Source organism: Topomyia yanbarensis, chromosome 2 (genome assembly GCF_030247195.1).
Source record: "Topomyia yanbarensis strain Yona2022 chromosome 2, ASM3024719v1, whole genome shotgun sequence".
NCBI lineage: Eukaryota > Metazoa > Arthropoda > Insecta > Diptera > Culicidae > Topomyia > Topomyia yanbarensis.
In genome coordinates this window covers 128,497,568-128,522,896 of record NC_080671.1, presented here as the reverse complement: position 1 = coordinate 128,522,896, position 25,329 = coordinate 128,497,568, and the positions used below count along the sequence as shown (strand labels likewise).

Below are 25,329 nucleotides of genomic sequence, written 5' to 3'. Positions count from 1 at the left end.
TGGTGATTTTCTACGTATTTTCATTTAAATGTTTACACAGCTTTTTCGGGAAAGTTTGTTCTAGCTTATATGTCTGTTCACTGTGGTTTCAGCTTCAAGCAAAAATGAAATTAGGTGCATACCATCCTTTCGTTTTAGGAGAGCATTCGGTGTCGTTTGTTATGCTCACCGCAAGGTGGCTTACTATGAGTTGCCGCTGGTTGGTGTCTTCGCTTGGTGATTAACTTTGTTGACACTTGACTTGACGGCTAAAGCTGATGCAAACCCTTTTGTCAAACTAAATTTTCCTCTCCGTTCGTTGTTGGTCGCGATTTTTAAATTTCGTTGAATATAGTGCGAATGAACGTCCATTCCGTCATAAATATAATAGGTGTATTGTAAAGTGTGACTATGTTATCTAGGCGATAAAAGCACAGCAGCAGCCGACGTTCTTATTTTGTAAACCCCGAAACGAAATCCATATTTTTGTTCGAGTGACTTCGTATAAAAAAAGTTCCATGGAGCTACTTCCACCAAAAAACAACATTGTCTCGCCTAGAGGCTGCAACAGAAACCTTTATGGGATTATTCTCCTCGTAATGCTTGGCCTCAATTGTTCCATACTGGCAGCAATTCCACCAGATGAACATCCGGTACAGCAGGAACCACTACAACAGCCACAGTCGCAAGCACAGGATATGAAATCATGCCCCCGCATGATGAGACAAATTTTCGAAGGATATGCTCCGATTGGTGAGTTGTTTTTATCTATCGTTATAGTTTCGAGAGGCGTCTATGAGATGCTACAACTACCCACCGGTTGTTATTGATCACAGCTGGAATGCTTAATGCATGTTTTGAAAACTGATGTCAGCGGGTGGCTGCTTATTGATTAGTGTAGTACGTTCGGGTTTACAAGCCTTTGTTTTATTCGGTACAATGAATGAAACTGCTATGCTTGTAAACAAAATAATTGCACAGAACGCTAACTTTATTTGATATGGAAGGGGATTTGAGTAGTGACGTCTTTGTAAAAATACCAATGTCACTAAGTCATCATTGAGTACGAGTTGAGCTAGATGTGTATAATAATTGTACGTTAATTTATTCAAACTGCTGAGCTAACGTTAGTGTTTCCCGTTACAGGCGGGCGTGAGGCCGGCAACTACACCGAGTACACGGAAGCCAGTACCCTAAAACCATGCGTACAGCATTGCTGTGCCAAAGGAGATGGCTGCAATACCGCATTTATGTTCAACAAAACATGCTACCATGTCAAATGTCTCAACAACGACCTGTGTCTACCGGCGAAGAAGAAAAATCTGTCGACAACTCTACAAATGGTACTGGTAAATCCAGTGGGGGAAGAAAGCGAAAGCTGGTGGGAAATATTAAAAAATGCAAATGCACAGGAAAGTCGTTTGATGGAACCGAACGGTTTGGCAGCAGAGGGGAACAGTATTTTGAAGAAACTTAAAAGTATTTACAATTTGGAACGGAACCGAGAAGATCTGGTGGATGGAGTATACAACATGCCATTGAAACAGCTGGCAGACTACGATTTTGGAAAATATCCGGGAAATTATCTCAATGAGCAATACGATGATATGTTGATGGATGATACGAAGTTGTATCCTGAAGAAAAAGCGCTTTCTACGATAACGTGTGAAGTTGGAAATGATGCCTCCTGTCCCAAGAATGAGGTTTGTGTTAGGGTCACGAATTCTGCAACCGGACTTTGTGTTTGTCCAGAGCACTTTGAAAGAAACAGCAAAAACGCTTGCGTTAGCGTTCAACAAGTGTACGTCCCGCAAACTTTAACAGCTCAGAAGCTAATCATGAATAATATTCACAGCGAAGCTGGGGAGATAGATGAAGGTAATCAAGAACCGGCCTCAAAAAAAAAGCTGACAGTTTCAGTCGTTTCCAAAGATGTTCGTTTGCCGAATAACGAAGCTGTTCTATCGGCGTATGTGATTCCGGATGAGGCTACTAGTGGAGACAAGTATACCTACTCGTGGTCACTGGTTTCACAACCTTCGAAGGGAGACAGCAATGCAACCATTACAGATCAAACAACTCCTCAAGCAAAACTATCCAAACTCACTGCTGGTCTGTATCGGTTTAAAGTGACCATCACCGGTCAACAAGGTTGGTATGGCGAAGCCTATCCTAACATTACTGTTCTACCAGAACAGAAGATCAACAAGCCACCTGAGGTGAGCATCACTCCAACGGAACAAACAGTTAAATTACCTAACCAAAAAGCTATCCTCGACGGAAGCGCTTCTAAAGATGATGATAAAATTGTTTCCTGGCAATGGGAGTTGGTGCAAGGACCATTGGGATATCAGCCGGAACTACCGGCCGTCAGTACTCTTCAGTTGAACAATCTCACCATCCCCGGAAAGTACACTTTTAAGTTGACCGTTATCGATTCGGAAAAACTATCGAACAGTACAACAGCAACGATTGAGGTGTTGAAAGAAATTGACTATCCCCCGGAAGCGAATGCTGGCCAAAACGTGATCGTCTATCTACCGAACAATAACGTAACCCTAAACGGATCGCTCAGTAAAGATGATCACGAAATCGTCGCCTGGGAATGGACCAAAGCTAGCACAGATCAGTCGAAAGCGGTCGATATGCAAAATACAAGGACGCCCTATCTGCAACTGTCTAATTTGGAAGAAGGTGTTTATGCTTTCGAGCTGAAAGTGACCGATGCCAAGAACCAGAGCAGCACTTCGACAGTGCATGTCTTTGTCAAGGTACCTTCGAATATGCCACCGGTTGCCAGCGCTGGAAGTAATTACACGATCAATTTACCTAAAAATTGGGCCACGCTGAATGGAACCGAGTCGAAAGATGACATCAGAATAGTCAGCTGGAACTGGCGGCAAATAAGCGGACCGAATACTGCTTTGATTCTACTCGGAAACAGTTCGGTAAGTCAATGAATATTATTAAATGTTTGATATTTATACTGCATTTCCGTTTCTAGATTGCCAACGCTACTTCGCTAACTATTGGAGATTACATTTTTGAGCTGACCGTCACGGATGAAGCCAACAACAACGCCAGCGATCGGGTGAAGGTATCGGTTGTGCAGGAACGAAACACGGCCCCGGTTGCGAATGCCGGTGGCGACCAGAGTGTCACACTGCCAACGAATGCCATAGTCCTCAATGGTACACGTTCGTACGATGATTTAGCCATAGCTAACTACAGTTGGACACGGGAACCGGTTAGCTTGGCCATTGGAACAATTGTGGATGAAAGTGATCGCAAACCGGTGTTGATTGTGAGATATTGATCTAAATAATACAATTGAAATGTTATTAATTTGAATGGTCTTCCAGCTAACAAACATCGTCCCTGGAAGATACGTATTCAAGCTGACTGTTACTGACGGTCAAGGACTTTCAGGTACCGATACCGTTAGTGTCATCGTTCACCCGGATCCAATCGTGATGAGCCTGGTGGAGCTAACCCTTACCATGGAAGCCATAGTTTTAACTCAATCGGAATTGGACTCACTACAGCAGAAGTTGGTTCTTCTGATAGGCGATAACACTGCACAGCTTCACATTCGAGAGTTAAAAATTGAACACAAAACCGGACAAGTTGTAATCGTGTTTTACGTCGAAAAAAGCGGAGTAAGTTTCCCTTTCTAAAGCGTTCTCACCTTAAATAATGTAATTTATCACCAGGTTAAAGAGAAACCGGAAATAATGCCAGCTTTGGAAGTGGAGAAAATCTTGAAAGAAAAGTTCTGGCGTGATTTCACCATATTAGGAACGTCGGTTGCGGAAATTCGAACCACTATCTGTCAGAATACCTGTTCGGGACATGGTGTCTGTAATGCAGAAACTCGAGATTGCATGTGTCAAAGCTTTTGGATGCCGGATATTTTCTTTTTCTGGGGCGTCGCTGAAGCTAATTGTGGTATTTGAAACGCCCTTAAAACTACGGTGCTTTGAGTATCTACTACAACCACTTTCGTTAAATTTCAGATTGGTCGATCCTGTACGTCATAATAGGTGTTTTTATCGTGTTTCTGATACTGTCCGGCATTTGCTGGGGTATCACGTGCCTGTGCCGAAGGCCGGGGAAACCGCGCACAAGAAGCAAACCGCAGAAGTACGCCCTGCTCGGAACGAACGAAGATGAAATGCCTTCATGTGAGTATTTGCCTTAATTGAGTGGTTGGAGTCTTCGCTGTATATTTGTCGAAATTGCAAAATAGGTGCATTTCGTTTGATCGTTTTTTGAGTGTCGTATAATTGTATACGACACTGATTTTTTTCGAATTAAATTTCAGTATCAGCAGATACATTTAAACTATTCAATATATGTTTGAACCATGTGAATGCTGCATGTTTCGTTCCTAATTGAACTTATCTCTGCTTAAACATTCATTGTTAGGTGTCAACGCGATATCTACCTAAATATATCGTACTAGCTATTAGCGTGTACAACGTTTTTAAAACATTACAAATGTTTCCCATCTCGTACCACGTGGAAGTGATTTGGTATATTGGCTGCGGAGTTTTTCACGCTAACGACCAAACGTGTCCCTTGTAGACGTAGAATTTTTATATAATATACTTATTTCTTTTTTTTTCTTTAGCCAATATTTGTTTAATGAATTGCGATATTACAATTCAATGGAATTTCCACAAAAATGTGCAGTATATGAATTAAGGAAGGGCCACTGTATTTTCACAGGATGATCAAAAGCGGAAAAAACGTAAATAAAAACGCATATTTTTCGCAATTTTTCAGTAGCTTAATTATTGTTCAAAATGTGAGAAGTTAAGTCTCATATCTTTTAAATTCTACAATCGGAATTGATGCCCAAAAATTAAAATGAATTCGCTTTGCTAAATCTGCCAGGAAAGCTGCTATTCTGAAAAGTTTGTTGGGTGCATATCATTTTACTTAATGAAAAGTAGGTACCCATGCACTCCAACTATACCTTTAAGAACGTGTTTTTTTACTATGCCACCATACTACTGCATACAATCGCAAGTCAGTCCCATGTAGATAGGAAATCCCATAGAACATGGAACTGACTTGCGATTATGGGCAGAATAGGTGTGCTTTCGAACATGACAATCAGCTCATTTTATCATTGATAATCAATTTCAAAAATGTACAGAAAACGCAAGTGTACAAAGAATAATTGAAATTTTGAATGGTAATCAATTGACGACTTCATAATTTTAAAGTGCGCATTTTACCAACAAAAGGTCTTGAATTCTCTGTAAACTTTTCAAGATGGCACTAACGTACAGAGAAAGCTCTCTGTTTTCAATTATATTTGTGAAATTTTCACAAAATATGCCAATAATCCGTCTTCTCTGAAAAAGAATTTTGTGAACAATTCTAGAGAAAATTTTCAATAGGACGTAAGTAACAGCCTTTCTTTGTTTACTTTCTCTTTCGTTTGTTACGATGTCATTACAACACTTTGCACTAATTTTCCAGTACATATCGAAAGCCGACGGTTTTTACTAGAATATTATGCAAAGAGTAGAGTAGTAAATGTTGAAATGGCCGAGTAATGAACAGAAGAGATATACCCCAAAGAGAATCTCGTTGTTACTTACGTACTATTCTAAATTTTCTCTAGAATTATTGTTAAATAATTCTGCTGCCTTACAAAAAAATCTACGAGTGCGGCAAACCTCCTCTCAAATAGTGTGTGTGAAATGAATTGAATAAAACTAAACTAACAGTTTCATGTGTATATCCATTCTATTTCTATCACCGATTTTGCGGTGTCGGTACCGGTGATTTTACGCATCCAGTTATATTCATCGCTAGTGCAACAGACAGGTCTTTGGTGTAGTCACGATTCGAACAGCGTTTTTCTTGTACTCTGATCTCTCTTCAAATGTCGAATAAATCTTTCGCCTTTTACTAAAGATTTCCGTGGAGAGGGATACTCTAATGAGTCTAAAATAAGTTTTTATTTTACTCGATCCTTAGCTGGATCGAGTGCTAAACTTCTGTAAATTTTCCGAAAATGTCTCCCACACGGAGGTTGTTTTTACTCTTTTTTGGCACAGACCAGGTTGATTTCATATCGAGTTTTAGTCTCTTTTGTGTAAACAATATACGTCAGAATCTGCATACTTTCTACTCCACACAACAAAGTGAAAAAGACATAGTTTTAACTCTTTCAACAAAGTATAAAGAGGGTAATTTACGCATGCGCATGCCTGCAAAATTAAATGCACAGGTTTTACTTTCTTGAAAAGGTAAAAATACCCATTTTTACTTCTTAGAAGAAGTCAGTAATGCGTAAATACCATACTACTTTTGCATTTCAAATCTTTTCAAGAGTAAAAAATAATCATTCATTTTTATTTATCGAATTTATTTAAATACAGTCAAATTTAGAGGCCATGGAAAATTACTTCGCTTTCAATTTCTTCTTCCATTGCTTCCGGAAGAATGATCAAATTTCCTATCGGTTGTGTGAAAAACTGATGATGATTCACTATGTGTCGTTTGGTGAAGCACGTAAACGTAGTAACTTTATCGCCGCACCGAAAAGGGATTGCATTCTTCGAGCTTCGAGATATTCATTCGGAATGGGCGATGTCGATGTGATTTTTTCAGCTTGAAAAATCGATTTTTTGTATCCGATCTTTTCGGTTCGATGTTTGACAACATCGATTTTATTGATTCAATAAAATCGATTTGGTGAAATTGATTTTTCTTTCAAAATTCCTATTGAAAAAACCCGATTTTTTCCACAATCGATTTTTTTAAAATCGTTTTCTTTGCATCGATTTTTCCCGGCTCGATGTTTGACAACATCGATGTTTTCGCATTAAAAAGATCGATGTAGCAAAATCGATTTTATTTTTCAAAAGGCCCATCACCAAGTGCGGCAAACCTCCTCTCAAATAGTGTGTGTGAAATGAATTGAATAAAACTCTACAGTAAACTAACGGCTTCAATCATGTGTATTTCCATTCTATCACCAATTTTGCGGTGTCGGCGGTACCGGTGATTTTTACGCATCCAGTTATATTCATCGCTAGTGAAACAGACAGGTCTTTGGTGTAGTCACGATTCGAACAGCGTTTTTCTTGTACTCTGTTCTCTCTTCAAATGTCGAATAAATCTTTCGCCTTTTACTAAAGATTTCCGTGGAGAGGGATACTCAAATGAGTTTAAAATAAATTTTTATTTTACTCGATTCTTAGCTGGATCGAGTGTTAACCTTCTGCAAATCTGCCGAAAATGTTTACCCGGAGAATGAAATTCTACATTTTATGCACGGGCTCACAAGTCACAATTTGTCGCGATCGCGAATGGCAATTTTCTGTGACGTCAGAGAAATCGTTGAATTTCGCAACTACGAAGCTGAGTTTGACAGCTTGTATGCCTCACGGCTTACATGACACATTCTTTCGCGACGTTGCAACGATTTGACGAATCTTAATTCGACAAATATGTTATAACTTTATCAAATGAACGCCTACATCAAAACTTATTACCGATTCAGAAAGTAGACGAAATTTCACGAAAGATTCAATCAATATAAACTGAATATACAGCAAGATTGTTTTATGACCGATAATGTAACGTGACGTTACAACGCGTCACAAATTAGAACGTATTTCAATAAAAGTCAAATTATCAAATTCTAGTATATTCAGTTTATGTTGATTGAATCTTTCGTGAAATTTTGTCTACTTCCCGAATCTATAATAAGTTTTGGTGTAGCCATTCATTTGATAAAGTTATAACATATTTGTCAAATGAAGATTCGTCAAATCGTTGTAAACGTCACGAAAGAATGTGTCACATTAGTGCATGTAAACAAATGGATGGCGGAAATTGAATATTTTTAAATGAACTGTTTTTATCGATTTTTTCATAAATATCTGAAATTGTAATTCCAAATAGAGCCAACAAACATCAAATGAGTTTATTAGGTGAATCAACGACTAATTATTGCTGTAGAACATGTTTATTTTGCTTCTTCAACATTCCAATAAAATTTTATCCCGGATAATCGAGTCAAACTTTTTTATGTGTTATTTTATGAATTTGAACTTCAATCGCGAAAAAATTGGAAATAAAATGGTCTGGCTAAATTTTCCTATTATAAATGAAATTTTACGCATCAAGTTCGATTCACCGGGCTCGGCGAAATTTTCCTGGGGATCTCGTTCGTTAGTATCTTCAGTAAAACAATTTTATTACCGAGTTCTCCGCATTGAATACAGGTCAATAATTTCATATATTGATTTAAACAAGCAGACAATGTACATGTATGACAGGTTAGAGTGTTCTGAAGTGTTTTAGTGGAGGTAACAACATAAAATCGTGTATTGGACATTTTACAATGATTCTCCTTAACCCTGCAAAACCACGGGGTTGGCAGCAGAGGGTTAAGTTGTTTGGAAGAGATGACTTTAATATATGATAACTAAAATATAAAATTGTTCTAGAAAATTGCAAAGTTATTGCCGCGTTGACCTGAAAATTTGTCATTTCATTCATATAGGAACAATCGTTGAAATTATGTCAATTTATGCTTTGCAAGATTTGAAATAACTTCGAAGTGTGGTCATGACACCCCTGTTATGTCATATACATTACCAACCCATCTTTTTCCATTTTTCATTCGTCCTAATAAGGACGGTTTGTGGATAACTATGTTGATACAAGACGAGAATCTTTTGAAACAATTCAAACGTTGCCGACGATTGTTTTTAATGCGCACACAAATATGATCATTCCCCTTTCGCAGCTCACACCGAATTAGCACGCTTTGCATCAAGGCGTTCCTATTTATTAACTTTTCGATGCAGATGAAAGGCCCTGCTTTTGTGCGATAAATGAAAATCTTTTCATCATTCGTTTTGGTGTAGCTTTCGCTTAGTGGTAGAGTTGCCACATTCACTGATTTTCTTGGAAGGATTTGCAAAAACCTGTTATTAAGGTTCAAAATGTACGTAACGCTTTCGCTAATATGCACTACTATCGCTTTCTCGTTCGTTCTCGTGCTGTGCATGAGCCTTTCCTTTCCGTCCGGTTTCTAGTGGCATAACCAAAACGAATATGCCGGCTTTCCCCCACCAACTGCTCTCGTCAAGCCACCCAATACGAATAATCATAGGAACAAACATGTAGTGGACCAATATTCAAAACTTTTCATCATTTTATTGTTCGGTTGGTGCACCATATTGACGGCTCTGTGCGGGATGGGCTGAAAATTTTCACTTTTCCGAGTCGTTTTCGAAAGATTTTTCAAAATACTATTTTTCCGTTGATAATGAATGTCCTACATATTCAAAAATTTAATACAACATTGGTACAAATATTTTCGACAAAATGCCGAAGAAATTGATTAAATTCATTCAGTACAACAAAAGATATAAGCGTTCAAAATCATACATCATTTTTCTTCCGAAATTTTGAAAAGGGGCCCCTATATTGAAAGGTAAGTCGTTAGTCACGACAAAAAATTTCAACGCCAAATGAGAATCTCGTTGTTACTTACGTACTATTCTAAATTTTCTCTAGAATTATTGTTAAATAATTCTGCTGCCTTACAAAAAAATCTACGAGTGCGGCAAACCTCCTCCCAAATAGTGTATGTGAAATGAATTGAATAAAACTAAACTAATGCGGCCCATACACGATACGATCTGTCGTACAACGTGTTGTACGACCAGTCGGATAGACTGTTGAAACGATATGTCGTACGACCGATTCGCCACACACGGTTGTAACTGCAGTACGATAAGTCGTCCAACCAGTTTGACGTTTTTTTTCTTTCTTTGTAAAAAAGTAATGCAATCACTATGAAAATCGACTTCTTAACCAACGCCCAGCAGAACGAGTCTCATATACTATTCGATTCAGTTCGCCGAGTTCGGCTAATGTCTGTGTGTGCGTGTATTTGAGAGTGTATCCCAGGTAGCACTTGCAACATGTTCTAGAAAGACAACCAAAGTTATTTATTGCATTACAATCACAACATAATTGCAAAAACGTGACTGTTGCATGTGTGAAACACAGCTGCTACACATTACATCGTAGTTATTTATTTGTATTGCTAATGTTTTCTGAAACAATATAAGTTTGACACATATTACGGGTTTGCAACGCCTGTGTGACTCTACTACACAGCTAAAACCATTTTGTTGCAAGCATCATCGCGAAAACTGGTGATAACATTAGTAGTCAACTTGTCAGCAAACTTTATTCCGGACATATTTCAATTTTTTATTGCTCTCGAAAAAAGCATATTTGAACACAGTGCTTTGCGTATGATAACTAATTCACGAAATAAGTATAAAATTTATTGAGTTTATATCAACGATGTCTAAAGGCCGTTAAAAATATAAAAGTATTTTCAAAAATTACTCGATTCATTTTATTGGTTATACATTTTTACACACATGAATATTGTCATATTTCAATGTGGACATAATATTTATGCTTTGTATAACAATTTGATGAAACACATTAAGTTTCATTTCAATTCCACACAGTTGTTTTCAAAGCACTCGCTAGCATTATTGCAACAATCTCTGTTGTTAGTATGATTCTTGGTACATTCGTAACAATTGAACATGTTGTCTATAAGCTCCACCTCTTGCGCTTTTTTAATTGCCAAACAGTTGAATAACGCTTGCTGCACGAATATTTTCACAAATTAATGTTTGACATTGGTGTTGTAAAAACAGTTTATCAACATACCGTGTTGCTTGGTAGGTGTGCATGTATGACCAACAAGCTAACATCGCACTATGCGGTAACTAGGTCAAAAAGCTTGCTGGATTTTAACAGGGGAGTGGCTAGGGCTGTACTGCAAGAGGTTCCCCCAAATATCATCTCCTATTATCCACTTAAACCGATACTCCATGCTACCCCCTCAGGCAGACTTCTCTTTCGCCTCTTATCACCTTCAACCACCAGACACACCAAAATAAACCGGGGGCAAATAGAGTTGTCGAAAGACAACCTTCGTAAATTGAAATTTTCATTTCTTCAAAGATCTCGAAAGGCTAATCCAAAAATGATATACTCGCAAGGAACAGGTAAAATACGGAAATCTAAAAAACCTGTCATTCTATTAAAATAATGTTGAGCTAAAATATTTTGAATATAACCCAAAAAAGGTTTTAAACCACCTAACAGTGTGATGAGACATTTCACATAAATATTAGAACTCCCTCTTCGGATATTACATTAATCAAATTAGCATTGGACAATATCATTGCAAGGATTTTCGAAAATCAAATCAAAGGTAAAAAAATGCCCATTAAAATAAGCGGACAATCAACTTATTACTATTACTTTATGAATAAAATGTTTATGTTCTTCATTCAATTCAATATAAATGGAAAACTCAATTCTCTTCAGGGACTATAGGGTAATTTGGGGAGAGATGCCGCACATTTCTTAAAATCGAGCTGCATCGAAGTTAATCATTCAATATTTGATAAAATTATTTTAATCAATTGCGAGTTTCAAAAATACTGTGAAATGGTTTTGTTCATGAAAAAAAATTTATCAAATTTCCATGAACATTTAGAAAAAAACCTGTTTTAATCCACCTAGAGGTGCAATTGTGCGTTTCTCATTTCTCCAAACTATGATTTAATAGCTAGTTCGTACAATATAACATTATGGAAATGTCTTTCATTCTTATTACACTTGGTAAGTATATATAAGAGCACCTTTTTGCATTCATCGCGGTATCGGTTTGAATCGGAGTTTTCTATGTGATCGTCGTAACTCCGGAGCCGGAAGTCGGATGGAGATGGAATTTAATATCAGTTTCCGGGGACGCAACACCTTTCATTTAAGACTAAGTTGATCAAATCGGTATAGTCATTTTCGAGAAACCAATATAACCGTTATTCAGATTTTGGATGCTTCCGGATCCGTCGATGGTGGCCAGTGTGGCCAAAGAGACTTTGAATGACTGTTGGTGACCTAGATCTACAAATTCAACAGTTGTGTTTACATTTTGGAAAAAAAATTCACCGTTTTACATTCATCGCAGAATTCGTTAGAATCGGGATTTGCTGCGTAATTGTACGTATCACCCTGTAATTCAGGAACCAGAACTCGGATCCACAAAAAAATCAACAGCAGATGATGGACCTTTCATTTAATATCAAGTTTGTCAAAATCGGTTCAGAAAATTCCGAGAAACCGATGTGGACAAATCAACAAATTTTGTTTTGTAACCATACTCTTCAACTCGTAATCCGGAACAAGATGTCGGTTGAAAATGAAATTCAATAGCAACCTATGGGAATATTATACCTTTCATTTGAATCTTAATTTGTAAAAATAAGGTTCAGCCATCTCCGAGATTACTGGCATTACTGTATCTTTCATTTGAAATCAAGTTTGTAAAAATCGGTAGAGAATTCGTTGTGGAATGGGTGTGATATTAGCTTAGGAACTTGGCGGGTTCCCCGGGGGCGTCATGAACCGTCATAGGTGGCCAATGTGGACAAAGCTGCTTTGATTGATCATTAGTGATCCAGACCCGCAAACTAGAGTAATGTTACATATATTTTAATATGTTTTACATCATTTGAACATCATGGTGGTACCAGTTTATAAGAGAAAATTGTGTGAGTTTAAATGACACACACATACACACACAGACATTTGCCGATCTCGACGAACTGAATCGAATGGTGTATGACACTCGACCCTCCGGGCCTCGGTTAAAAAGTCGATTTTTACAGTGATTGCATAGCCTTTCTTTATATGAGAAAGGCAAAAAGGTCATTGCGGGAGAGATGCCGCACCATGGTCACAAACTGAAAAATGGTGAACAAAAATATTTTTAGCTATCATTGATGTTTTAGTGATTAGGGGTCTTCAGCTGAGTTTCATGAACTTTGATTACCCCTATAAATCGGCCAGCACCTTCATTTTTCTCAAGGGGGTAATACCATTTCTAGAAACATTTTTTATTCAACATTTTAAAAATATTTTATTTTTACAACTTTGTGTAACGGTTTAGTTGGAGTAACTTAATTAAAGGTACTGTTTATTTATATGTTTGTACGAGCGATATATTGGTAGGGGTTCCTTAAAAGCAGTTTTTGTTTGTAATGTATTTAGATAACTTTGGTTTGTTCTTGAAAGATTCATTTTAAAAAGCATCAATTCATCGAAATTTTCATTTTTATGCCAAGATTGACATCACTACAAATCAATTCCGTTTACTAAAATTAGTGCCTGAAACTTTAAAGAATAAACCGAAGTAACTAATACTTAGATACATATCGCCCTTTCAAATATATAAATAAATAGACTCATTTTCCTATATGCCGCTGTTTTAGGTCCGTTAATTTGTGGATATACTTTATTAATAATCTATACCTGACGCAAATGATCATTTAATGACATTTCGAGGTGAAAAAAAAATACATTTTAGCTACGTATCCTCCGCCATCAAGTGCGGCATCTCACCCGCAATTTTGATGCGGCATCTCTCCCAATTGTATGGAAGAGATGCCGCACGACGACATTTTCCTCTGAAATTATGGATGACCGTGCTTGTGATCAGAATGCCTTCTAAAAGGTCCCAGCTTCTCAACCGATACACGATAATAAGGATTATTTTACATCTCCAGTGTTGTAATTCTTCAAAAGACAAACTCACAATAGCATATTACCGTATAAAAGTGCCCCTTTATACGAGATATAGAAAGGCCGCACTTTCTATATGTCGTATATAGGGTCATGACGCGGCATCTCTCCCGAAATTACCCTATATATTGTGTTTGCGCAAAAAATTAAAAAAAAAATATTGCGTATATTTGAAGTACATGTCATTAATTGCGTTTATTCAAATGTTCATGCCGATCTGAGAACTAGAACTAAAATTGCAACTTTTGATAACACGCTACCTCAGCGCGATTATTTCGATATGGACTTTTTCTAAAAGTGACCTAGCAGTGAGCAACATATTTCGGATACCGTTGGACTCACAATAGCTAGTGATTGAACAAAGGATTTTGATTTGCATCATTATTACTAATCCTAATTCCAAAAAACAAATTAGAAAGTTCCCTGGTAACAATTTTAGTTTTATGATAGTTTTATAGCCCCTCAAAAAACATACATTGCACTTGTAGCATGCTATAAAACTTCAATTGTTACTTGGGTTATCAATAACGGATTTTTTAAGGAAAATTGCCACCATTACTGAGTGTAGTGAAAAATACAACTCGAATAAATGATTTTCTACCGTTCTGAAATATTCAGTGTGTTCCAAATGGCTTTTCAGTTATGACATTTTCTAATAAAAAGGGTGCGTTTTGTTGGAAAATAGAAATGTCTAAAAAACCCTACGTACGTCGATTTCTATTGTTCTAAGGAATCGAAAAATCTTTTGATTTTTGCTCTAGATCAAAGATTACGGGAGACAGATTTCCGGCCATGGACCAAAAGAACTCGCCTGTTGGAAAATACTATCCAACCGATGTTGAAAATAGTTGACAAATTCATTATTTGTACATCAGAACTTGTATTATAAATCGTAATTTATGGGTACTCGATTCCTCGTTACAATGCGTCAAGTGAAATTTCTGAAACATGCCTATTTTTTTCGTGCCCTACACTGGTGTATCCCCTTATTAAAATTTTGCAAGCTTGGTTAGAGAAAATAACAATTTTTCATATAGCCTTTTGAAGATTCCAACAAACAATATCACCAGAATACCCGTTTTAATCATTTCTGTAGCACGCTAAAATAAAAAATGTATACCAAAAACACATTTTCTTAGAAAACCGCAGAAAAAAGTTACGGAAAATAAAATCTTTATTGTTTCATTAATTTCAACAAGCACTTTTTCCGCCAATTAGGTATTACAGAAACTAAATAGTCTTTGACTTCGCCTTTTTGTGAAGATTTCCAAGGAAAATTTTTATTTTAGCGTTTCCAATGTGATTACAAAAAACTCATACATTTTCAAATAACTAGAACTTTTCCTATCCAAAAATCACGAAAACATGTTTTTTTTGTCTGCTAAAGCAGTCCACCCCCTTAATTGTATCTATTAATTTAGGACACTTTTTAACACAAACTACCCAAACAAACGAACGAATGAGAGAAGAATGGTTAACAATAAAAGTGGTTTATGTATTGTCACCAATACAAAGACAAATAAAATTTGTGAGACAATGGTCCTACAAATGTAACTATAGCCTCCAATCACTAGATTTTCATTTAAGTTAGGTCTTAAAGAAATATTAGAAGAAAAATTTCACACTGATAGGTGGGTTTTTTTATGGAAAATGTGCTCAACATCAATTATTTAAGCTTCCAAAATATGTTCTGATCTCATCCTTTTACGTTTCCGAAATAATATTCGAATGGTGTATTAAAACTATATTGAACAATAAAAAACATGCTGTAACTTTTAAAGCATACAAGACAGACACTTGGTGTCTTCAGTAAAGATGTTGGCAGAAAAGTTATAAATTTGCAGAAGACATCATCTCAATATAATCACAAAGGCATTTTTTTAATATTTCGCATATAGGGGGATTAATATGTGAAAACACAATACCAAAAGAAAGACCATATTACATCCAACAAATTCTCCGAAGATGCCATTGACCTCAACTTAGCCAACTTCATTTTTACTCATTCAAACAATATCTTAGAAACTAAACATCAGAATCAAAAACAAATCAATAGCGTGCTGTCTGGGTGTTAGGCCTTTTAGTTGAAATTGGTTTGGATAAGATCGGTTCAGCCAATGCTAAGAAACACGAATGAGAGTTTGCCACCTACTTACTCTTGCACATACACACATACACACACAGTCCGAGTAGATGTAGATAAAACTGGGAGTTAAGGTCTATCCGCACTAGACCGATCCGATCCGATCCGACCCGACTTTTTCATCTTCGGATTCGCTCGGGTTGTTGATGTAATGGTATTGGTAGCATGTCGGGCGTCCGACGCAAAAAAGATTCGTTGCCAACGATATTCCTTGAACAGACTCTCCGACTTTTTTCTGCTTCTCCACCGACCGGCTCGAACAGAGAGAGAGAACGTGTGAGGCAACCAAAGCAGGTAAAATGATTCTTCTGCTGGTGTGGGACAGCATGTCGTCCACTCAGAAAGGAAAAATAATATCGTCAATAACTTTTGCTTCTACCCATGCTTGAACGGCTTGACCAGAGGCGCATATGAGATAGCGGACAGATTTGTTTTCCAACCGGTGCGGAATTGATTCTATGCCGGGATAGCTAGGATTTCTTCCGATTTTACTTTCAGGTTGTTTTTGTTGCCGAGCTGGATGTTCAAATTTGTTTATGAACACCGTAACGTAGGATATTTGTGCTATTTGCGGGTCCCAGTTGAATTTTGTACATCGGTAGGAAGAATGTTCTCGATTTGTTGACAAATATATCATTTTTGCTTGAAGCGAAACTGAGGCATGTTCTAACCCCGACTGCTGTTAAAATGCATGAAATTATAGCGTTTGGGTTTACAACCAGACTCAGTTTCGCGGTCAAGCAGCGCATATTTCAATTCAACTAAATATTAATTGTTTTTATCGGGGCATACTATAATGCTCGAACCCTAATATTTCTTAATTCGACCGAACGTTTTATTGATTCTAATAATGGTCATATTTTATTATTTAAACAACGAACTTCTTTGTTTGCATTGATCGTATCAACAATATTTATGTATAAAAATTACACCAGCTCAAAGCAATAAAACAAAACACGCAAATGATGTGTGTTAAAGAATTCTTCCAATCCAACAAAACAGAATTTGTTAACTAATCCTTTTCTTGAAATGTAACAGAATCTTTTTTTGATTGAATAATGTGGAATTTTCAGCAAAAGTCGCCGAATGCGGAGCGAATATTAGAAAACTTAAGTTGGAAATACCAACATTCGAACAATGTTTCCTATTTAAGATTTGCAGATTGCGAAGTTTGTAGAAAAGACTTATTTTAGTTTTGTAATTTCATTTAGGCGTCTTACGCAATATATTTTACTATAGAAGTTTCGCGAACCAATACAGCAAAATCGGTACGTCGTAGAAACCTATGTGATCCAATATAATTTCAAATTAAAAACTTCTAGATGTTTTAATAACGTAAAATAAATTGTTAGTAGAAGAAAACACGACGAAATAGGGTGATAAGTCACCATTCCTGCAGAGGTGTGGGCGGTGCATTTTTCTACATTCGTGAAGCTCGTTAGAGCATTTAACATTTTAAGCCGTCATATGTTTTCGATATGTATAATATATTGTATATCAAGGCGTTGTGGAGCGTGCACCTTACAATGAATTTTGTTATTTGAATGGTTGGCGTCCGAAAGGGCCTAACCCACATTTTGAATTTTTTACAGGAAATGAAAAAAACTTCCGCATTTCCAAATAAACATTGTTTTTATTGTAAAAATACATTATTTTATTAGTAGTTCATTGATCCATGTTGCCAAAAAATAAGATCATTACATGCACTACTTTTCAATTCACGAGCATTTTCGTAATTCGGGGGGCTAACCCCGGGGGTACCTAGTACTGGGGTCACCTTCATGGTCAACTTTGACTGCTAATAGCAAAAAATCAAAAAATTATTTTCAGAATTCTTAAATAGCAGTACACGTGGATTACTTAGAACTACCACAAAATGTCGATTTCGGAAAAAATGTGGATTAGCCCCTTGTGGACGCCAGCCATTCATTTGTTAGGGACCGTTCATATACCACGTGGACAAAAAAACCGTCATTTTACCCTCCTCCTCCCCTCCGTGGACAATCCTTTACCCCTATCTGCCCCTACCCCCGCCCGCCATACTATGTCCACGTGGAGTTTCCCATTTTTTGGGTAATTTAATAAAAAAGGAGTTTTCAAAAAGATTTCGTTTGTGTTAGACTACTATGGCGAAGAAGGTGAATGAAAATCGTTCAAACTTCCACTGCTTCCGTCTTTTGCCAAATTTTCATGGAAATATCTCATTTCTGAACGAAATTATAATCTTTTATATTTATGTATTAAAGATTCATCATAATAACATAAAATTGAGGTAACGTATGGATTCTTCAATTGGCCTCGTAATTTCAACCACACGCTTTCAAATCTAAAGCTAGAGGTATTTGACCGAGTTACAGAAGATTGAATCAAATGATTCGGACAGAACATTTTTCTCAGATTTTGTTTCGCACGATTTCCTCTGATTTTTTTTAATGATTTGCTATTACATACTATGCTGTTATAGGCACTTTGATTATTTCAAAATCATGAAAAAATTTGAAGGTATGCGCACACATGAATGACATTACAAATTTATTTCATTTTCTTATAAAAGACAAAATTATAATGATAAGTCCACGTGGACATTTTCAATACCCCCACCCGTTCCCCATGGACAAGCGTGAACTTTCGCGTGACCCCTACCCTCCCCTTAATTGTCAACGTGGTATATTTATGGTCCCTTATTTGTTGTATCTTCACTAACAGACCCTTTGGCCTCAATGGTGGTTGCTTAAACTAATTACATTTCAGGATAGCAAATGTTTTAGCTTTTTTCGATTATAGATTATTTTCGATTATATTCGCCTCTTCGGGCTAGGAAAAATCTCTTATGAAAAATTTCTAACCCTATTTCCGGGGTCGGGACTCGAACCCAGGTGCGCTGCGTACAAGGCAATCGATTTACCAACTACACTACGCCCACCCCTATTTTAGCTTTTATCGAATTCCTCGTCAGGTTGGATTCAAAAGCCGTCGCCACACTGCACTGTTAACAATACACTGAACTTCGGTAACAGCGCTCTGGCGATCATAGTTGGTTCTCCTGAACGGTAATCGCAAAAGAGAGTTATTGCGTACAGCTCAAACGCGGGCTTGAAGATCCAGGCGTCCGAAGATTATAGGACAATCCACCCTGAAATCTGTCTTGCCAAGGAAGATGTCGGAGTGCAAAGCGTATGAACCGACGTTGGCCGGCCTCGATTGTGACAACGCCGTTCTGGTATATAGTACGGATTCCAAACAACAAAACAATATTCTAGTGTTGAGCGAGCCTGTGCGCAATAGTGATTTTAACCAGTGTACGTGGTGTGTGGTTTGCGTGTTAGTGCCGAATCCATGATGACTACGAGATCCTTGATGTGAGAATGTCTTGGAAAGCTCGAGTCGAAGAAATGGTAGTTAAACTGAATCGGATGGCGTTTTCGCGTTGGCCGTTGTCGATCGTTTAGTCATAAAATAGTGTTGTAAAAACAAAGAAGCAAATCATTTTGGAGAAAAGCGAAGTGATAAATTGAGAGAATAACCTATAATACTATAGCTAGTAAACAGAAAAAGGAAAAGTTTACAGAAGAAGAACTATTGATAATGGCAGTAGCACTTGAAGATGAAGAAGCCTCCGTCATAAAGAAAAAATGGGTTCACAAAGCTTGGAGATCGGAAAATTAGGAGTGAGATTTTGAACGTTAGTAAATAGTAGGATGGTTTGAGAAACAAGTTGGCGACAGTAAAAGTTTAGGAATGTACGGCTTTGTGCGCTTGGCCCCTGGACCGCTTTGGGTTAATCCACTTTTCCTCCTTGCTTTGCATGTTGTTCCTTTAATTACGGTTAGATGGAAATACATTTAATTAAGAACAGGGTACCTTTTAGGTTGCCATTCAACATACGAACGCAAGAGGCTTTAGATGTGGAAGGTTAAACAATCAAAAGCATAACATTTAAAAAAATAGGAAATTGATGCACTTGAATGTACATTTTTTTTTTTTGGTTTATTAAATTATATATGCAAATTTTTTTATTTCTTGTTTTAAAAGTCCTAATTTCAAAATATTCAAATTTTTGAATCCTTGAATTTTCAAATTTTAAGAATTCTAAACTTTTAGATTCAAAATTTTTTGGATTTTTTAATATACAAGCATTTAAATTTTTGAATATTAATATTTTCATTTTTAACTTCCTAAATTTGAAAACTTCTAGATTTTAATTTTTTGAGCTTTAGATTTTTAGATTTCCAATTTTTTTGATTTTTAAACTTTCTAAATTTCTGAATTTTTGATACTTGGATTTTAGATCTTTAAATTTTTAAACTCTTAACTTCTTAAATTTTTTAACTTTTTGAATTTCTGAATTCTTAAATTACAAAATTTTCAAATTCCAATATCTTTGATTTTTTAAATTTACAATTTTAAATCTTTAAATTCAAAAATTTTTAAATTTTTGAATTCCTAAATTTTTAAATGTTCTTTAATAACCGAATTTTTAAATTTTTGAATTTTTAAATTCTAATTTTTTTAATTTTTTTGAATTTTCAAATTTTTAAACTGTTAAATCTTTAAAAAAATTTAAATCCTTAAATTTTCAAATTTTTAAGTTCTTAAATGATTGAATTTTTAAATTCTTAAATTTTTAAATTCTTGAATTTCTAAATTTTTAAAAATTTGGGAATTTAAATATTTAAAAATTCTAAAATTTAAATATTTAAGAATTTAAAAATTTCAAAGTATAAAAAAATTTAAAATCCGAAAATTCAAACAATTTAAAAATTTCGGAATTATAAAATATAAAATCTTTGAATTTTTAAATTCTTAAATTTTTAATTTTTCAAATCTTTAAATTTTCATATCTTTGAATTTTTGAATCTATGAATTTTAAAATTTTATATTTTTAAATTACTATATTTTTAAATTTATAAATTTTTAGATCCTTAAATTTAAAAAAAATTAGGTTTTAAAATTTTTGAATTTTTGGATCCTTAAATTTTAAAATTTTTAAATTCTTAAGTTTTTAAATTTTTAAATCTTTAAATTTTAGAATATTTGAATATTTAAATTTTTAGATCTTTAGATTCTTAAATTTCCAAATTTTTGAATTTTTAAATTTTAATATTTTTAAATCATAAAATTTTCAAATTCTACGATCCTTGTATTTTTAAATTTACAAATTTTTAAATCTATAAATTTATAAATTTTTTAGAATTTCAATTCTTCAACTTTTGAATTCCTTAATTTCTAATTTTTTTATTTTTGAATGTTCTTTAATAACTGAATTCTTAAATTTTTAGATCTTGAATTTTTGAACTTTCAAAATTTTTTAATTTTTAGATCATCGAATTTTTAAATTCTCATATTCTTAAATTTTTAAATTCTTAGATTTTTAAATTCATAAATTTTTAAATTTTTGAATCGTAAAATTTTTAAATATCTGGATTTTTGAATTTTTGGTCTTTTAAATTCTTAAATTTTTGAATTTCCCTATTTCTAAATTTTCATATTTTTTATACTTAAAGTTTTAACCTTTTAATTTTTTAATATTTTGAATCTTTAATTTTAAAATTTTAAGCGCTCTAACTTTTTAAATTTTCGAATTGTTTTATTTCCAAATTTTTATTTTGGATTTGAACTTCTTAAATCTTAACGTTTCTAAAAATGTTACATCCTAATTTTTTTTTAATTGTTTAGTTTTTAAATGCTTAAATTTTGAAGTTCATGAATTGGATAATATATTAAAAATTCCAAATTTTATTTGATTTAAATTCATATGGATTAAGTTTTAACATTGCTGTTTTCTAGAAGCACTAAATTCAAGCTAAGGCAAATTATTAACTTCCGTCATCTGTGAACTTCTCCATCTGCAATTCTTCAATAGCAACATCGTGATTTTCCTAAAAAAACACTCACTTACACAGACCGCGAAATTTTGGCAATCTTATGAGAGAATGATGAGTATGAGTATTTTTGATTCCGTTTCATTCCAACGAAAGGATCAGTTTATTTTTAATTTCTTAAAAATGTAAAGATCTAAATTTTTAAATTTCTTTAAATCCAAAATTTAAATTAATGAATTTTCACATATTTCAATTTTTGAAAATTTTATATTCTTGAATTTTAAAATTTTTATGTTTAAAAATCTGTAAGTCTTAAATGTTTAGATACAGTGAAGACCCGATGTTATCAGCACTCGGTTTTATCAGCTTTTTTGCCCGATTTTATCAGCTTCATATGAAAAATGATAGTTGGTAGTCTTATGGGTTCTAGCAGACGAGCCAAGTTGAATTCGAGTAAATCCTTTCTTGAGCATATTTTCTCATCTTAAAGATCCGAAATATGCAAAAAAAATATTTTTTTTAACTTTTGCTCTGTCAGACCGCCTTAAGCGAAGTTTAGGCTATATCTGGGGACCAAAGAAGAATATTTTAAGAGCTTCGGTGTCTTAAAAAGAAAGAAAAATATATGTCCCGATTTCATCAAAGTCCCCATTTTATCAGCCTAAAATTCACCAAGGGTCTGATAAAAACGGGTCTTCACTGTATTTATATTTTTTAATCTTAAGATATTAAAATTTTTGGATTTCTAAATTATTAAATTTGAATATTTTGATTTTTTTTTCTGATTTTTAGATTTTCAAATTCTCAGTCTTTTTGATTTGAAAATGCTTGGAATCGTTGAAATTATAAATTTCTTGGTTTCAAAATTTTTAAATTTTTCTAATATTGGGTTTTTAAATTTTGATGACTGTTTCCAGCGTTTTGAGGTAACAGGAAGTCGCCCTCTTGGATTTCAAAGAAGAGTCAATTATTATCTTGCGCCATCTACAAACTTCGCAATCTGCAAATCTTAAATAGGAAAACTTTGTTCAAAAGTTGGTACAGTGGAGACCCGATTTGATCAGCCCCCGATTTTATCAGCTTTTTGACCCGATTTTGTCAGCCTCCTTTCTCGAGCGTTTTTGCTTGACCGCGAAACTGAGTCTGGTTGTAAACCCAAACGCTATAATTTCATGCATTTTAACAGCAGTCGGGGTTAGAACATGCCTCAGTTTCGCTTCAAGCAAAAATGATATATTTGTCAACAAATCGAGAACATTCTTCCTACCGATGTACAAAATTCAACTGGGACCCGCAAATAGCACAAATATCCTACGTTACGGTGTTCATAAACAAATTTGAACATCCAGCTCGGCAACAAAAACAACCTGAAAGTAAAATCGGAAGAAATCCTAGCTATCCCGGCATAGAATCAATTCCGCACCGGTTGGAAAACAAATCTGTCCGCTATCTCATATGCGCCTCTGGTCAAGCCGTTCAAGCATGGGTAGAAGCAAAAGTTATTGACGATATTATTTTTCCTTTCTGAGTGGACGACATGCTGTCCCACACCAGCAGAAGAATCATTTTACCTGCTTTGGTTGCCTCACACGTTCTCTCTCTCTGTTCGAGCCGGTCGGTGGAGAAGCAGAAAAAAGTCGGAGAGTCTGTTCAAGGAATATCGTTGGCAACGAATCTTTTTTGCGTCGGACGCCCGACATGCTACCAATACCATTACATCAACAACCCGAGCGAATCCGAAGATGAAAAAGTCGGGTCGGATCGGATCGGATCGGTCTAGTGCGGATAGACCTTTAAACGGCTCAAGAAAGCGGGTATCAGTGTCGGGAGAAATTCCTCCGTCGAAAAACTCAGTGAGGTAGGGTGAGTTCACCGCTGTGGACTATCCTAGAAGATCGTAATAACGCTGGCAGCTTATTGACAATCGGAAGTCAGCAGCTAAACGGCTTACTGAGACAAGAGCAAAATGGTGACGTAATACACGGAGAAGAAAAGCAAGAGAAGAGTCGAGAGCTAAATGGACTCTAAGGACGAGCCATTTCATGCATCAAGTGAGGTTCCGAGATAGCTGCGGAAAACTCGTGAGCAAAAAAAAAATAGGTGCGAAGAAAGCACAACGCCCTCTCTCCCACAAAATAATACCTTGATGCAGTTCCGTGGGAAAGAAGGGCGAACAAAGAGTAAGGAGTTTTGTAGTGGTAAGGTACGAAAGAGAGCCTCACACAGCACCAATACACTACAGGCCAAGCTTTTGAATCTTTTTAAACCTTACTATAATAAACACAGAGAGAGCGAAACATTGACCCAAATCTTGGAGCTAAGTCGATTTGTATATAAGGAAAAAGTCTTGAAAATTTGAGCGAGTTTTATGCATTTCTTTTAGGAGAAATGCAAAACAACATAAATAATAACATGAGGAACGTGCCAATCGAGCCTATATATTCTAATAATAGTAGGCTGGCTGACAAATTACAAGATTTTCTATGCCGAATATTATGATTAGTCAACGTACAGATCTTCTCAATCGCAACTATTACCGACTTTCCTCTGTCATCGATTTGTTCTGAACTGTTTTACGATTGATGAATTATAATTATCAGCTCTTTAAATTTTTTTTTCGATTTCTCATAAATTACATGTAGTACAGCAAATTAGCCTTTTCATGTTGCTAGTGGTCTTTGAAAAACGTCCAAATAACACTCAAATGGAAACAGTTTTGCGCTTATATTTACACGTTTACACGTAACGATGAAAAATTGAGAACTAATTCTAAAGTCTCACTTGTCGAAAAGAATAGATATTAATTATATAAAGCACTATATCAAATCTGCCTAAAATACTATCATCGGGATGTTTACATTGAATCTAGGTGCATCACGGATCAATTTTATATATAATTTTGAGTATAACCTACCATGATAATAGTAAAAGAAATGCACAATTACATCACTAGGTGAATGAATCTGCACGACAAACGAAACAGATTCTCTGGCGAATTTGGCAGAAAAAACATATACCTACACATTTTCACTCATACATACAACTGGTCGTACGACCAGTTTTTAAGCATGTCAAACTACCATACGACCCGACCCGTCGTACGACCAATCGTATCGTGTATGGCCTGTTTAACAGTTTCATGTGTATTTCCATTCTATTTCTATCACCGATTTTGCGGTGTCGGTACCGGTGATTTTACGCATCCAGTTATATTCATCGCTAGTGCAACAGACAGGTCTTTGGTGTAGTCACGATTCGAACAGCGTTTTTCTTGTACTCTGATCTCTCTTCAAATGTCGAATAAATCTTTCGCCTTTTACTAAAGATTTCCGTGGAGAGGGATACTCTAATGAGTCTAAAATAAATTTTTATTTTACTCGATCCTTAGCTGGATCGAGTGCTAAACTTTTGTAAATTTTCCGAAAATGTCTCCCACACGGAGGTTGTTTTTACTCTTTTTTGGCACAGACCAGGTTGATTTCATATCGAGTTTTAGTCTCTTTTGTGTAAACAATATACGTCAGAATCTGCATACTTTCTGCTCCACACAACAAAGTGAAAAAGACAGTTTTAACTCTTTCAACAAAGTATAAAGAGGGTAATTTACGCATGCGCATGCCTGCAAAATTAAATGCACAGGTTTTACTTTCTTGAAAAGGTAAAAATACCCATTTTTACTTCTTAGAAGAAGTCAGTAATGCGTAAATACCATACACTTTT

At 35.4% G+C, this 25,329-nt stretch overlaps 1 protein-coding gene and 3 non-coding genes across 4 annotated transcripts in view; all 4 read left to right on the top strand.

Moving 5' to 3' along the window:
- Positions 1-488: 488 nt before the first annotated feature.
- The window catches only part of LOC131681262 (dyslexia-associated protein KIAA0319-like protein), a 31,464-nt gene continuing 6,623 nt past the window's right edge, over positions 489-25,329 (top strand). The window contains 5 exon segments of the mRNA XM_058961977.1: positions 489-732; positions 1,126-2,927; positions 2,984-3,283; positions 3,342-3,927; positions 3,996-4,163. Coding sequence (XP_058817960.1) covers positions 498-732; positions 1,126-2,927; positions 2,984-3,283; positions 3,342-3,927; positions 3,996-4,163 — 3,091 coding nt within the window. The 5' untranslated portion in view covers positions 489-497.
- On the top strand, positions 5,862-5,985 carry LOC131686466 (U5 spliceosomal RNA). The gene has a single exon (XR_009305122.1). It is a non-coding gene; the product is annotated as a U5 spliceosomal RNA (small nuclear RNA).
- Positions 7,091-7,210, top strand: LOC131686469 (U5 spliceosomal RNA). Its single transcript, XR_009305125.1, has one exon. It is a non-coding gene; the product is annotated as a U5 spliceosomal RNA (small nuclear RNA).
- Positions 24,883-25,006, top strand: LOC131686464 (U5 spliceosomal RNA). Its single transcript, XR_009305120.1, has one exon. It is a non-coding gene; the product is annotated as a U5 spliceosomal RNA (small nuclear RNA).